This window comes from Lipophrys pholis, assembly GCF_963383615.2.
Source record: "Lipophrys pholis genome assembly, chromosome: 10".
In the NCBI taxonomy this organism is placed as follows: domain Eukaryota; kingdom Metazoa; phylum Chordata; class Actinopteri; order Blenniiformes; family Blenniidae; genus Lipophrys; species Lipophrys pholis.
This window is the reverse complement of record NC_137640.1, coordinates 9,678,694-9,695,128: the sequence shown is the minus strand read 5'-3', so window position 1 is coordinate 9,695,128 and position 16,435 is coordinate 9,678,694. Positions and strand designations below refer to the sequence as shown.

General features: G+C 41.3%; 1 protein-coding gene across 4 annotated transcripts in view; it reads left to right on the top strand.

Moving 5' to 3' along the window:
* The window catches only part of ddr2a (discoidin domain receptor tyrosine kinase 2a), a 35,622-nt gene that overhangs the window by 10,541 nt on the left and 8,646 nt on the right, over positions 1 to 16,435 (top strand). For 3 of the 4 annotated variants that reach the window (XM_080472847.1, XM_080472848.1, XM_080472846.1), the window contains exons 2-5: positions 5,885 to 5,998; positions 14,250 to 14,352; positions 14,806 to 15,037; positions 15,684 to 15,831. In XM_080472847.1, coding sequence (XP_080328973.1) covers positions 5,917 to 5,998; positions 14,250 to 14,352; positions 14,806 to 15,037; positions 15,684 to 15,831 — 565 coding nt within the window. In that variant the 5' untranslated portion in view covers positions 5,885 to 5,916. The remainder of the gene's footprint in view (positions 1 to 5,884; positions 5,999 to 14,249; positions 14,353 to 14,805; positions 15,038 to 15,683; positions 15,832 to 16,435) is intronic. The other variant, XM_080472849.1, reaches the window with a different exon arrangement.

The following is a 16,435-nucleotide window of genomic DNA, read 5'->3' as shown; positions in this document are numbered from 1 at the left end:
CTGAGGAGTTTCTTTACCCCCACATGCAGTTCATGATATTTCACTTGGGAATAGAGAAGATATTGTGGCGTTGTGCATCTAGTTGTGTATTCTTTGTATATTTTTACTTGGCTATTTATGACTTATCGGTAGATTTCAGTGTAGGAGGGGCCTGATGTAAAATTCTGTTATGTCTTTTTTTCTTCCTCCACAGTTACAAACAGGTGAAGCCGTGCTTTTTCCATGTCATTTTTTATTTATTCATTTTGCTCCCCTCTTGTCATCTCACTGTGGGCTAAATTGATTTTGGATGCTTTATACATTTATATGTGATGAAAAATGTTCCCCAAGGCACATTGAAATGTGTGTTAGACGGCCTTGTTTCGAGTGCTTTATACACTTTCTGCTCTGGTTTATTTTCTTGTTCCTGTTCTGAAAGCTTATGGAAGTGCCAGTGGTTTGTTTTGATAAACGTGAGCATGGGGTACATGGACTGTGTGCCGGTATAGACTTTCATGTACGTTGGCTTCCTTTAAAGATAGGAGATCAGACTCAGCTTCCATCTTTTTTCACCTCAAGTTGAATTTCAATCGTCACAGTTGTATTAGTCACTGCTTGAGGGTTAACTCAGGTACTTTGAGCTAAAGTGCTCTCACCTGGAAGTTAATATTAACAAAATACCCGTGTAGTCCTGTAATAGCAGTCACTTTGGTAGATGTTCACACCATTAAATATTTCCTAATTATTTCCCATGAAGCGCTTATTATTGAACAAAACTAAAACTAAGAATGAATAATTATCTCAGACAGGCTTATTTTGGCTCTGAAGTTGTTATTGCAGAACATTTGCACAATCTTTGTGGATTTATACACCTTGACAATAACAGCAGGGTGCAAATTTCCAGAGGAGAGAAGCGAAGGCATCCCCCCTCATCTGGTAGACATATCGTCTCTCCTGCTGGATTATTTTCACTATAAACACCAAGTGAAGCAGGGATGCCATCTCACAGGCACGATGAGTGAATGTTGGGATTACCTTGAGGATTACACACAGTATGTCGTCTAGTTAGTCTAATGCTGAGTCACACATTTTAGTTGATGCTGGAAAAGAAATTCCAATTACATGGGTCTCAAGTGGAACATGTTTTCTTTTTAATTATTTGTCTGTAAAAATGCCTTGAGACGACGGTGTTGTTTTTGGTGACATTAAAATAAAATACAATTTTATTTAATATTCCTCCCCAGACGCTGCACACTGCCTCCCCACTGGGTTAAATGTCGAGAACACATTTCGCTGTATTCTAGTGAGACTCCTCCTGAACGTAGAAATAAGATAAACAGGTAATATGTAAAGCTGAATTTGTTGTACCCATGCACTACAGCTCAGTTTTCATTTAAAGTTGAATTAATTATATTTCTATTACATTTACTTCTAAAAAAAAAAACGTGTTTGAATAAAATAATTATTGCTCCACTTATCCTTTTTAAGCCAAGATTTATTGTGAAATCCTGGTCATTTTTTGTTCAAGAAATGATGCAGAAAACACATCTCATCTTCTAAAAAGTCGCTGCAATTGTTGTAAATTGTCAGATTCCTAAGAATTATATTTTTTTAGCAGACAGTCAAAAACTGCATAACCCAAAGTTATATCTGTGGATAACCCTTTATGCAGAATAAAAGTGACTTTTCCTTCAATTACCTTTATATACTCCTTATTTACTGGCTGGAAGCGCTCCCTGCATGCCAGCGGTACAAAAACAACATGACGTGAATCTTAGCGTATAAGTGAGGTCCTCTGGCAAACGTACGGTAATCTTTCTAAACTCAAGGAAAATCTTCAACCTGAAGCCCCTCTGGCTCCTTCTTAGAGCCCACATCATGACCTCCTCTTGTTCATGCCCTCATCGTCTTGTTTTCCTCCTGTGACTCTCCCGTTTTCTACTCGATGGAGTGTAGACGGTGAGCTGACGGTGATCTCAGTTTACCTCGATGCCATGGTTACGCCAGAGACGAGGCTTCACCTCAGACCAGCCACATCCAAACCAAACTCTGCCTGCTGGTGCTGCTGAGCGATTGTTTAATGAAAACTGCAGACAGGCTGTACCTGGAGGCAGACCTTGTTTCCATGATTTATTCCCAGACGTTCAAAAACATTTTTTGACATTACTTACTCGCCAGCCTGTAACGTTTGCCCGCAGCACACCAGAGAAACAAGGACTCACACCTCTAGGTTCTCATACGTCTGTCTGATTTGCTGACGTGTCAGTGGGGGAGTTCGTACGGTCCATCCTCCTTTCTTCATATGTTTTGTCTCTTCGGTGCAGTGAGAATAAGCTCATTATTGAGGGGTTTGTGCTGCTGCGCCTCGTGTACCCCCTCGATCTTTGTTACGCCACTGCCTCGTCTGTTTTCAGGTCAGAACGGCGTTTTACGGTATTTACACAGAAGACCTGCATTTGATTAAAAAAACATGCCTTTTTCAAATCAACACAAATTAAGTTATAACCCAAACTATGAAAACAAATTCTAAATTTTAGTTTCTTATTACAAAACTTTTTTCCTCCAAATGTTTCAGATTTGTCTCTGAAAGTGCAAAGAGGAAACAAAAAAAACAAACAACTGAAACTGCGACACATGAATACATTTTTCCTGGTGTGTTTCTGTGCGAGGAGTGAACTTTCCAGAGTGGTGAACCTGTGCCTGCAGGCCCATCACTGCTGAGCGATCTGATGTTACTGTAGCCACAGGCCAGAGATGGAATAACAGCTGTTCCCTTCGTGCAGGTATTGAGAACACATCTGGAATCAGAGCAGACAACAGAAAGTGACACAGGAAATTCGTTTCCTCATTTAAAGTCAGTCAGATGGATACCGAACTGCAATATCAACAACAGAATTGCCTTTTGGCAGCAATAATCTGAGGAAGAACACAAAGTTCTAAATGGCTTCAGAGGAGCTTTTAAAGTTTTGTTGTTGTTTCCTCCAAAAAAAAATTATTCTTTTTTGTTCTCATCATTGAATTTTTAACTCTCTAAACTCAGATAGCCACATCAATACCACTCTGAGGGGCCCACACAATAGACGTTTCCTTAATGCATTATCAGTACTTATTAATTTTAGACCAATATGTGGTAGGATCTGAACTTTGCATGGTGGTTATCTGTCATCACATTTAATGTTCTTTTTGTATTAAAGTATCTGTGCTGCATCACTTATTCCTGTTCTCAAAATACAAAATACAATGGCAACAGGTATTTTGATGTGTTGATCCTTTAATAACATCAGTCATCAATGTGTTTTACCATCAAAAGTATTTCCAACTGGTTTGGAAAATTGTGAAAAACTTTGTGTAAAGTCTTTGTTAGTTGCTGTAAATGAGCTAAACCACACAAACATTCCCATGTGCTCCTTTCAGGGTCTCCAAATGTTGAAAGGTGAATTTTCCCTCCTCCTCCATATAACAAAGGCAGCTTTCAGATAGAAATGCTCTGCTGGTCATACTAAATATATTGACCAATTTCTAATGCGCACGCGCCATCAGGTGTTTGTGTTTCATTAGCGAAAGGAAAGCCAGGAGGGATTAAGTTAAGTAAACGCATCTCAGTGGGAAACGGTGGTAACCTGAAGCTGCAGGAAATGTGAGATTACACGTGAAGGTACAATGGAAGAGGCAAGTCGGGTCATAATTTATGTTTCAAAAATGCTGCGCGTGGCCTGAGAATGCTGGTCGTGTGAGACAAGTTTGAGGTTGGACTTGGGACAGCGGTGCAGGTACATTTAAGGCTTTTGTTTTGGTTCTCAGTTCATATTTTTGTTTTCATCCAGACTGCTGTTTCTGGCAGCAAAACACAACAATTACAGGATAGTGTGGAAAGATGAGAAAATAGTTTTATAATATCAAATGTCATCATGAATTTGACACACCGAGTGTACTTTTTGTACTGCTTTGCATCCGTTAGAGGCTAAATAATGCAGCTGAATGTGAGTGTTCTTTTCAAAATAATATTATCTTAACGTATTTAATCATTTCTGGTGGGGTCTTTACTTTCAGTGTAGAGGAGGCCGATTTTGATCCCATTTATAGTCGATAGATCTCAACAGTGTAATCGATAATGACGAAAAGTCAGAAATTACTACTACACAAGAGACAAAACAAGCAGCATGAGGGGTTTGCGGGGACACTACATAGTTTTAGACCCCTGTCTTTATGTTGTAAGTGAAATTTCAGATTCTGTACATTCTTGGCACATTACAGCAATTATACATGTTAGAGGAAATTGCCTAAACTTGGGCAAAAGTTTAAAATGAACCTGTATGTGTTTGACCTCCATAAATCAGCAAAGCCTATACATCGAGTACGAATTAAAGATAAGATAGAGAATCAACGAGATGATGACACAGATCCGCATTGCTGAAGAGTCACAGATTGCAGAGGAAATGAATGGTGGCCTGTCCGACTGCAGCACGACACACTACTGGTCCTACGTCTGGTATTTCAATGGGCAAATGTCAAGAAAATGTTGTTTTTGGCCTGTGATGAAGACCAGGAAATGTCTGATACACGCACACACGCACGCACGCACGCACGCACACATTCATTACTTTCAGAGGACATAGCATTGACTAACATATTTCCTTCTTCCTAATCCTTACAATAATCTCACTCAACCCTCACCATAGTCTACATTTATGGCATTTCTTTACCTCATTCCAATTTCATTATAGGGACTTCATTTCGTCCTCACAAGGATTACAAATTACAGTAATGTTAGAGTATGAACCGATGTAATTCCCCACAGCAGTAAAAAAACGTACAATACACACTGAAGTCTCTCCATATATATTCCCGGAGTGCTTTGATTTGATTTTCTATCACGTGACTTTGGGTTCATTAACTTTGCTTGTGATCTTTTTGTTTACATTGGAGCTGCAGCAGAAAGCCTGCACCACATCACAGAGTGAAAACCAATATATAGGAGCAGTTTTCATCACTGGGAAAGAGGAATTTGCGTGTTAAACACCAGCCTTCATTTAAGTGTCGATTTGCTCTTATACAGTATAAGACGCAGTTCACGTGGTGTGAACAATGAAACCCAAGCTGACTAAAAGTCATAAAAGCGCAGACACTGGTCCAAGCAGGTTGTATTTAGGTGAAGTGGAGACTCTTGCTGGTTATTTCAGAAACATGTTTTAATACAAAAAGTGTTGAAACATCAACTGTGGAATCTGTTGGATCTTTTTGTTTTTCATTTTGAGATCGAGGCAGTCAAACTATAAATTCAACATAGGCTCAAGCTCACTGAAACGGGCTCCTCCTCTCGACGTTTGGACTGAGCGGTCAGTCGGAGGCGGCTGGTTGGCGCTGCGTCCGTCCAGCTGAAGTCATGTCTGTGACTCAGAGTCTCAACGGATCTTATTTTTACTCCCTTTTGTGCCGTCATTTATGCATTCATCACTTGTTCCTACAATTAGTGTGCATTATGTGAAATTTTAAAATAATAAAAAAAAAAAAAAAAGAAGCAATTTTTGAGTTGCATGTGGCTCGAGTCCTGTAGATACCGAACCTTCACCACATTTAGGAGCTTTTTTCTTAGAGCGATAAAGCAAAAAAAAACCTAATGGAAATTCCACTGTTAGGTGGCAATTATTGTGTTTTTTTTCTTTTTTTTTTTATTGAGTGAAATAAAAACTTGCTTCCAATTAAACTCCTATTTTTCCCCTCTAAATATCCAAACAAATGTTTGGTTCCCATGAATACAGAGGAGTAAAATACAGAACAAAAAGTGGTCACGTGCATGCTGCACACTGAGCTTTGCTTCACTGTTTAAGGCTCGTGGTCAAACAAACACATGAAGCGCTTCTGTACGACGTTACGTAACCTGTTGTTTCCCCTCCTTCCCTTACAGGTTGGGAGTCCACGTCTTTGCATGTGTTTGGGATGAAGCACCTGTGGGACATTCACTTCCTCCGGCTGACCCTCCTCCACCTGTTGGGAGCCGTCACGTCACAGGTCAATCCAGGTGTGTGCCGCCACAAAACCACGTGCGCCTCGGTTCCGAAATCTCGTATTGTAATGAGATCACACGAAGGAGTTTTTGAAAATGAGCGAGTTTCGGGTAGTGATTTTTGAGTTTGGTGCTCTGGCCCGGCGACCGATCCAGGTTTTCGGATAAGTGCTGCTTTGTGGTCCCCTCTCTCTGGTTTGGCCTCTTTGATCCCAGCATGCACGTCTTTCTCCAGCTCTCCCTCCACCATATGGGTGGTTTTGTCTGATGTCAATGAAAAGGAACCTTTTCTTTTTTTCTCTTTTTACAAGGAAATAGAGTGAAGCAACATTTGGTGGGTCAAACAGGGAACCGAAGAGGACTTTTGAGTTATTGTTGAAATTGTAGAAAAGTTGTCGTGATTTGCCAGTAAAAACCCAGAACTGGCTCATCATTTCAGACTTAAGGCTTCTGTCATCAGGCTGAGTTTTCCTTTTCGTCGACAGAATAATAAATGGCACCTCATTGGACCCCAGCAGTAACTAATGATGTTCTTTTGTCAGAAGAGTTCAGCACAGAGTCTGCAGGTCACATTGAGCTAACGCTGTCAAGCATAGCTGAGAAAGAAGTGGAAAATAATCTGGGGGGGGGGGGGGGGGGGAGCCCAATCACTGGTACTTCACCACACTTTCATTTTCAAAATAAAACTTTCGACATGACTTTCTGAGCGTTTTTCTTTTTTATTTATTTTTTTATTTTGAGAAAGTATGAAAATAAAAGCAAACATGAGGTCATGATGACAGGTCCGGGGGTTTTCTTCTCTCTCAAACAGAGATCAGTCATGAAAAACTACAAATCTTACATTTTTCAAACCAAACAAACCAAACTAACCTTTCTTTCCCCCCCATTTGTTTCTTTTTATACTGTTTCATTTTCATGTGGACGCAAACACTTGAAGCTGACTTACTCTGTTTGTCTCTCTCTTTATCCTTTGTGCCAAAGCTAATAGTGAGTTTTCTAAGAGAGTGATGAATAAATAAAGAGTGGAAAAGATAGAGATCGTGTGTGTTTTTACAGGCAGTTTTCAAGTAAAAACGCTATAAGTTTGCTGTGGTTGCTTTAATGCATGTATCTGCTTACACATATTTATTATTAGCTATATTTCTGACCCATTAATTCATCTGCGAGATGTTTATCTTTTAGGATTCAGGATAAAAATGATAAATCATAAGACTTCCTCTCAGCTACACTCAAGGATATGCCCCCCCCCCCCCCCTCCCCCTTCATGTTTCTCTTTTTCTCTAGTTTTTGAGTGTGTGTGCATGATTGTGTGTTCTTGTGCTCCTGCTAGCATGCATATACCCGCATGCACATGCATGCTGTGGATCGAGCTATCCCACTGGAGTCTGTGGCTAATGCATACCAGACATTCTGACAGCAGGAAAGTCCATTGAAATAAGCGCTGTCTTTCTCACCACCAGTTCGTGTGCGTACGTGCGTGTGCAATGGAAAGGACTGTTTGTTTATCTGATCATGGTCAAAGTTCAACAAGTTCACCAATTTGAAAACTACAATGCTGTGAATTATTAATGTGACCCCGGAGAGTTTATTTCTACTCTTAAACTTGTTTTTAAATCACCTACACTGTCACAAAGAGATCAAATCTCAACCTGCTGGAATATATGGAGGCAGAGTATAACTATAATTCTGTCTCAAGCTTTAGTTCTGCTGCATTGAGAAGAGGGTCATTTTTCCACAGTCTGGAAATATTCGTGACTGAATTTAGTAGAGCTGAGACATTGAGCGATGCCAACTTTCCCCTGTTTAAAATTCCCAAGCAATGGAGTTATACCATCCCTGTCTTTCCCATTTTACTCGTGAGTGGGCGAGCGTTAGTTCACTGTGAAGAGGGAGGAGATGTGGACACGAGCACAAAGGACCCACATATCATGCAGCAATATTATTGTGTTGTGGACTTTTCCATGTGCAAAATGTTTAAAATACTTGAATACATGTAAAAAATTATGTAAAAAATTTAATTGAATAAAAAAAATATATAATAATGATAAATGGCACATCAATCAATTTGTATTTTTTTTGGCCCGTTCAAAAAAAGAAAATAAATCATTGACATTAAAACCTCTTTTTGAGGAGTGAACTGGCCAAGTACCATAGTTACATTAATACACTCTAACAATAAAATGCCATTCGTAACGACCTACTGGAGAACAATGGTAACATTTAGTAAAATGGAAAACACAACAGCTAGGAGAAGTCATTTCTCAAGCCTTTAATCTGGATTGGATTAACTCAAAGTTAGTTTTAACTCTTTCTGCACCTCCCAGACAGAAGAGCCAGAAAATGTAAAAGCTTCTTTACCCAGCTCAATTCTGACTCGGTCTGTATGATATCCTGAGAGCACAGACCAGGATGACCCAGGTTTGTAGGAAGCAGCCCAAAAATATATTTAGAAATGTCAGTGAGTTTATGGACAGATAAAAGTGGATGAGGTTCTGAAGAATAGAAACAACAGTGCTGTGCACGATAGATGTCAATATTAAAACACAAAGCACAGTGTTATATAATTACTCTCAGTACTGGTTAGGAGCATTCATAAAAAACAGATCATAAGCCAACAAGTGTAAAACAGTTGTCGTCGTCACTTATTATCATCATTATTTCTTGATTTGTTACAAGAAACACAAGTTATTTTTCAAAAAGGCAGAAACAAATTAAACAAGACACATAATGTAGAACTCAATAAAATGCATGTTTGTTTTACTTCTATGACTGCATCTGAGCTTATATCACAAACAAGCGTGAGGAGTTTATGTGAAGGAAGTTGTCACTTTACTTGAAAGCACGATGAGCTGAAACAGAAAGGCTGTAAACTTGGAACAACATGTTCAGAGATGCATCAATGCAGTGACTCACTGTCATTAGTGAGATTTTCATTTCAAATGCCCTTTTTAAAATTTTTATTATCCTTCACTGATATAAAAATTGTGATTGGTGCAGCTTCAAAATGTCCACAGAGGGTCTTGTGTCGTAAACTTGTAATTCCCACAAGTAGCCACAGGGGTCAGTGTTCGCAAGTTGTAGTAACATCAAAAATGCAATATAAGTATACCCAAATGTATTGGGAATTTAATTCAAACTGCTTCAACCAATATATATAGTTTGTGTGTGTGTGTGCGTGTGTGTGTGTGTGTGTGTGTGTGTGTGTGTGTGTGTGTGTGTGTGTGTGTGTGTGTGTGTGTGTGTGTGTGTGTGTGTGTGTGTGTGTGTGTGTGTGTGTGTGTGTGTGTGTATGTAAAGTATGTGAACATAAACTTCCGTGACTCCACAGTGTGCATGTGTATGATTGTTTTTGCAGTCGGCGGTTGAACTGTAAACTCTACAGAACAAGTCGGCCTTTCAGTCGTCAGGGTGCGTTAAAAATCAAGAAGTGAGCGACAGATTTGGCCCATTACTCCTTCATCTCTCTCTCCTCTCTCTTTATTCCTCCACCACACAAGGCTGCTATTTTTCCACCTTTTTCTGAGGGGATATTTTTAGATGGTGTGGCTGATGGGTGGTGGCGGTGTACATGCAGGGGTTTACGTCTGGGGATGTGTGTGAGTGTGTGTGTGTGTGTCTGAAGGCACATGATCAACTGCCCCCACATCTCACCCCAGGGGTCACCTCTGAGTGGGTTGGGTAGGTAAATAAACACAGCAAAAACTAACATTTTGAAGAGCGGTCACACATCCGGTACGACACACTGAAGCCAGTCTCTCTCTCCCCATGACTTTCTCTAGGATGTGGTCAAAGACTCTGATAATGACTCCGATTTTCACCAATTATATCCTGAGCACAAATCCTGAATTCCAACTGATGCTCTTCTATCTGCATGTGCATTCAAATCTGTTCCAGGAATTTTAACCAGTTTTCGGAGAAACAATTTATGAAATCAAGCCTTACTGCCTCCTTGGTACCTTAGCAGTATTTGTAGCCCCTAAACATACTTTAGCGACCTTAAGTTTCTTCAGGACTGCAGGAACAGTCAAGCACCTACAAAATATTGGACTTATTATGTCTGGATTAGCAACTCAATCAGACCAAAACAATGTGTGTGCAAAGATTAAAAACGGCAAATCAACATTTAACAAACTGTACATTTTGTGCAGAAATATGTCTTTATCCTGAACTTATCCATCAAAATGGTCGAGGGTTGTCAATAATCCTTGCCAATTACTTTACACAACCTCCTAATATATTTTATATAGGAAATGACCCAGGTGCTCTATGGTTGGCAGTTCTGAAAATGGATCAACTCTCCTTGCGGCCATTTTGGGAAATGGCTGCCATTGCTGCACCTGATCAATTTTGAAGTGGCTCGCTATCTGAATTTGTTTATTACATATTAAGGTACATCTGTGCCAAACTTGGTGCTTTTATCGCAAAAGGCACACTAGGTTTGCTGTGCTGCGCCACTACTAGAAACTAACTCTACAAAGTGTTTTGCTCAACACTGCTTTTAATGTTTACACTTGATATAATTTGTGTGTAACACATCTTTTTAATGCACTTTAATAAAGGCATTTTATGCCATTATTTTTCATTTTCAAGCTCCACCTTGTGTTTCAACCCGTCCTCTCTGTGTGAATGAAGATAACCTCTATCTGGACTCAGGTGCAAAAGCAGTGCTTCAACACAGTGGTAGACACTAAAAGAGAGAAGCTTTATACCAAAAGCTATTAATCGATAAATATTTGGTTTATTTGTGTATACCTTGTCTGTGCTCTTGGTCTATTTTCCTGTACAAAGAGTTGTTGCTTGTGCAGTTTGAGTGCTGCTCCTGCATGCTTTCTACATGGAGTTTGCATGTTCGCCATGTGTCGGCTCTGGTTTTCTCCATGTATTCAGGCTTAGTTGGTGCCGATAAACGACCTGTAGATGTGAATGTGAGTGTGTTTGTTCTGTGATGGACTGTCCAGGGGATTTCCTACCGTCACCCATCGTCAGCTGCAATCGACGATGGACGCATAGGTTCGGTGTGGCTCAGAATACCACTAATGCGCTCGGGATTTGGAACAAGTTAGATGATTTTGGTAGTAGTGTTTTTGACTGTCGAAGTGGTCGACTCTGAGAGGAGATATGATTAGTGGGGCAGGGGGAAGAGATGTAAACAAATAGACGCTATATAATGAAGACTTAAGTGAAGAAGGCAGGCTCCAGCAGGAGGACGATGGGAGCATGGAGATATCTGGAAGAGGTTTTGTTTTTGCCTTCCTCGCGTTGCCAACGCGTCACTTCCCGGACAAAGGCCTTCATGTAAGTGAGCGTGGTTAAACGTACGCATGCTTTTCATGTCGTCGCGCATCAGGCCGTCAGCCCCAGCCTCGAGGCTTCAGGCGTTTCCACATCTTGACTTTTAAGCAAATATGTGGAGGAGATCAAGAAAAGAGGAAGAGAGAATCGCAGGGAGAGGAAAAAGAAGGAAAGAAAGAGTGCGAGAGGGACAGAGGAGGCCTTGAACCTCGAGCTCTGCTGTTGCTGGCATCTTATCAAATGTTCTTTTTCTGTGGGACAAGAGGCCAAACTAACAGGGTCAGGCTCGCTTTACCTTCTACCTCCAGTTGAACGGAGAGCTACAAGTCAATACTGTCACCTACACACAAATCCTACGTTTCCAGCAGCGCTTCCTTCCATACGCGAAGTTCTATCGATACCTTTTCCTTTTTTGAGGAACAATCGCAGTTACAAATAGAAAATATGAAGCCAACACATGAGAGTCATACTTTCACTGCTACCCCCTGAAACACCCATAAATTAGTAAAGCCTTGTAAAAGTTAATGGCTGCCATGCTGGCTCTGTCACGCTCAGTTCTCCAGTCGCCCACTGAGGCTTTACTAGATGAAGATTTTGTAAATCACGTCGGTAATCTCCTCTCACCGCTGCGTGGAACAGAGGAGAGAGGGGGGGAGACCACACAGGAGGATGGGTCAGGGAGGAGACAGAAAAAAAAAAGAAAAAGAGGATGAGGGGGTGGAAGGGTATGCAGAAAACCCAGGGCATATTGCTTCTATTGACCACACTGTGGGGGCGCGATCGGCTCCTTCTACCCACTTTTACCGTACACACTAACTCCTCTACATGTGTTTGATACCATCACTGTTTGCACTGGCACGGCTGCTAACTGGGTCCAGCTCAGTATTTCAATACAGCGACCACAATTTGAGGGCAATGGGTGTGCAGTTTCTGTGGAGTCCTCTGACAGCACCATCCCTCCTCTTCACCCAGCACTATCCATCATGGCTTTTTCTTAGGTCTCTTGACAGAAGCTGGGAATTAAGCAGCTCTGACTTAGAAATGTCTTAAAGCATCTGGTGAATGTTTGAATATGGTTTCGAATTTTCAACGCCAACCAGCACTGTGGTTGGTCTGACAGGAGTCGGGGGAGTCGAATGTTTTACAGTGGTATAACCTATACAAGAAAAATCCAGCTTAGAAAGGGAGTCGCTTAGATTTTTGAGAATAACAAGCCATGCTACTCTTACTAAAACTAAGAATGTGAGAAGTATAGCAGTATAATTTTTTTTCATATTATATATACGTATATTGGCCCCAGTCTTAACTCACTGTAGTCTATTCAGTCTTGCCATTTATATGATTTATATCACATTCAGAGGTAATTTTTTATAATTTTTGGTTGAATGCTATTCTTTATTATGTTTTCTTATATATAATTATATAATTTGACTTCTATGCCATTTGTAGGAGGTCCAGTTTTGTTGGGAGACTGTTCTTTATGTGTTTCAACATCAGCCGCTCAAGACATTTTGTCACAATGGGTGGTGAGAGCGGTTGTTTTGGCATGTCCTCTGGGAAGGGGGCTTCTAGTCATTGATGTACTGGAAATCCTGTCACAGTCGCCGTGGATTGTTCGGTTTTGTTCAGTTTTTGTGCATGAAGCATCTTCCCCTCTCTAACTCCCTGTGACAGATTTTTCCTCGCCAGACTGTATGCTGCAGTACACCATGTGTTGCTCCGGGCTCTCAGCAGGGAGCAAACTTCCCCGGCTCGCCATGGTTTGTGGTTGACTCACCTCCTGATTGTTTTGACCACTGTCTCGTCATCTCTGCATTTATTGACGTAGCCAGTTACAGACAGGGGATGCTCCTGTATGTCACTATTATCACCTTAAGTTGCTGCCTCTCTCAAAATGTCCCACTGAGGAGTCTCAAAGCCGTCCTGCAGCGCCGGCTTCTTGTGGCAATATTCTCACTTTTCTAACTTCAGGCTTGTCTTCTTTCACTCTAGGTTTATAGGCAGGTGTGAGTATAACAGCTAGAGTGTCAGAGTTCCCAACATGGGGGAAAACAGCAGCTTTGTAAGCATCCCTGATGTTTGTGTACACCTGGTCTAGTGTATTCTCTAACCTGTTTGCAATGTTCACATGTTGGAAGAATTTAGGCAGAAGAGGTGTCAGACTTTCCTGGTTGAAAATCACCAGCTGATGTGAAAAAGGTGTCAGGATGATCCTTCTGCAGCTCACCAATGTGGTTGTGAAGCTCTGCCAGAGGATCCTGCACAAGGCTTCTCTGTCCGCTCTGTGTGGCGTTAGCCCCTGGAGCTGGATCGAAGAGGCCGCCATGTCAGGAGGTTGAATCTGTGTACTGTATTGTGAACCACAGGAAGGTCACTCATATTGCTGCTGATGTTTTTCTCTCTATCACAAAGGGCAATCTCTATAAATTTGATGTATGTATACTGTAACAAGTCCATAGTAAACTCACTGGATCTGACACCATGTAACTTTTCCCACATCTAGTCGTCACTGGTAGACATTAGAATAAGTAGAAAGTCATTTTGGAGAAAGCCATTCTGAAGAGAAACTGCTTCAAATGGTGAAGTCTCAATTTCAGAGACACAAAGTACGAAGCAGGCTGTCTTTCCTTCATGAGAAAAAAAACCTTTGAAATTGTCTTGTGAAGGAAAAAGAAATCCAAACAAATGTCCATTGTTTTCCTGACTGTATAATAAGCTAAAGGCTGCTGTTTAATTCTGAAACAACATAATCACCACTCGTAGAAAAGCTAAAGGAGACGACTACTTTACAGAGTGATGGTAACCAAAACAACGGAAAGGCAGACCTTCAATCAGCCATCCCCAATCTTTTCATACTGTCTACCCCCAAACAGACAACAGGGCACTGAATGGACGTTCATCCAGCTGTTTTCAATGAAACACTCTTCTATGTTTGCCTGTTCATGAGTCCATTTTTATTGCTGTTGTGTTTTAGGTGTGTGCCGGTATCCTCTGGGCATGTCGGGAGGGCAGATACAGGATGAGGACATCTCTGCTTCCAGCCAGTGGTCTGAATCCACCGCTGCTCGATATGGCAGGTATGACCACCCACACACACACACACACACACACACACACACACACACAGAGTGTGTGTGTGAGAGAGAGAGACTCCGAACTTGGGTGGCCCTCAATAAGTATCAGTAGGATCAGTAGTAGTGATGTAGTAGGATTACAATTACACTTTCCCCATCCATCGTGGCTGTGTGTTCAGTCTCACCGGGCTTCCCGTCCCCCCTGCCAGCCTCTTACCCAAAATGAACACTTCAAGATGAATTTACGATGCAGTCTTTCAGCAAGTGTTTTCATAACTGGCTGTAAGGAGTGCATTGCGCGGCTGCAGACACTTTCTCTTTCCTCTCGCCTTTTCCTCTCCATCCTGTCCTTATTTCTCCCCGTTATTTCTCTATTCCCTTTCCTGCTGTAACTCTAATGAGAACATTTGCCCACCAATATTTCATCCCTTCTTTTCTGTCTGCCCCTCTCACCAGGTTGGACTTCGAGGAGGGAGACGGAGCGTGGTGTCCGGAGATTACGGTCGAGCCAGACAGCCTGAAGGAGTTCCTCCAGATTGATCTGCGCTCGCTCCACTTCATCACCCTTGTAGGCACCCAGGGTCGTCACGCCGGGGGCATCGGCAATGAGTTCACCCAGATGTACAAGATCAAGTACAGTCGTGATGGCAGCCGCTGGATCTCGTGGAGAAACAGACAGGGCAAACAGGTAAATCAAATTATCGGTCGGTGCTGTTTGTGTGTGGAGTTTTTTTTCCTTGCTCAGGTGTCATAGTGATACCTTCCTTAGCTTTTGTTCTCACAGAGAAAATTTCTTATTCAGTAAATGATAGTTTGTGATTTTCTTTTTATTTATGTTATTTCACATATGACATATCGGTCTAAAGCCTTAGTTGTCCTTGTTAATATATGGTAGGAGGAAAGGCTTCTAGTGGAAACAAATTCTGTATGGAGCCTCTAGTAGTGAATCAAAGTGTTTTATACTTCAGCTATACCATAACAAGATTCACCCAAGAATCTCGAGGGTGGTTTGGTATATTTCAAAAAATTATCTATAGAGCACCTTTCATAAATAAAGATCATAAAGTGCTTTACATGAATAAAAGCAGAAAATACTTAAAGTGTTCTAGTAAAGACATAAAGGTGCACCGTCCTGTGCACCTGTGAGTCTTAACGCTCTTGGAAGCATTGCAAATAATTAAATTTCTGGATCTGGGATGATTGTGATCATAGAGATAATAGATTTGAGAATTCTCCCGAGGCCACGACTTTCTTAACGTGCAAAGTGCAAACTCAGTCATTCCTGCTTCTCCTCGTGTCTCCACAAGGTCAAAATGTGTTTGTTTCACATGTAGGTGATCGAAGGAAACAGGAATGCCTACGACATCGTACTAAAAGACCTGGAGCCGCCCATAATCGCTCGCTTTGTCCGCTTCATGCCTGTAACTGACCACTCCATGAACGTCTGCATGAGAGTGGAGCTCTACGGCTGTGAATGGCTTGGTAAGTGGTGTTTCAATGGATGGAGGAAAGAAAAAACTCTCAGGGAATATGTAATGATAGACAGAAGTGAGAGAGGAAATCTAACTGAGCTCCGCTGAGGGACCAGACCTCACCTTTGAGCCCATAAAGATAGGTTTTCATATAAAGCAGTAGTGGGGCCACATGGTGGAGCAGTGGTTGGTGCTCTCACCTCACAGCAAGAAGGTCCTGGTTCAAATACAACCCAAGGCCTTTCTGTGTGGAGTTTGCATGTCCCCCCTCCCCCCCATGTGTATGTATTTCCTTTCAGTACTTCAGTATATTTAAAAAAAAAACATGCACTGTGGGGCTCTGAGCAAGAGCTGTGCTGTGGCTGCCTATCAGGGGGTCGGTAAAATATTAACTATGTAAAAGTAGGATTCTTCTTCTTGATAAAGCAGTGGTTAAAGAACAATGGAGTGGATAATAATCATCCCACAAACCAAATCTAGACCAACCTCTTTATATTTTAGTATAAAATTTACATTTACATTTACCTCCAAATATATGTTTTTGGACTGTTTGAGAAAACCTTAGTATGTTGAGGAAACCCATGTATGCACAGAAAGGACATGGAAAACACGTG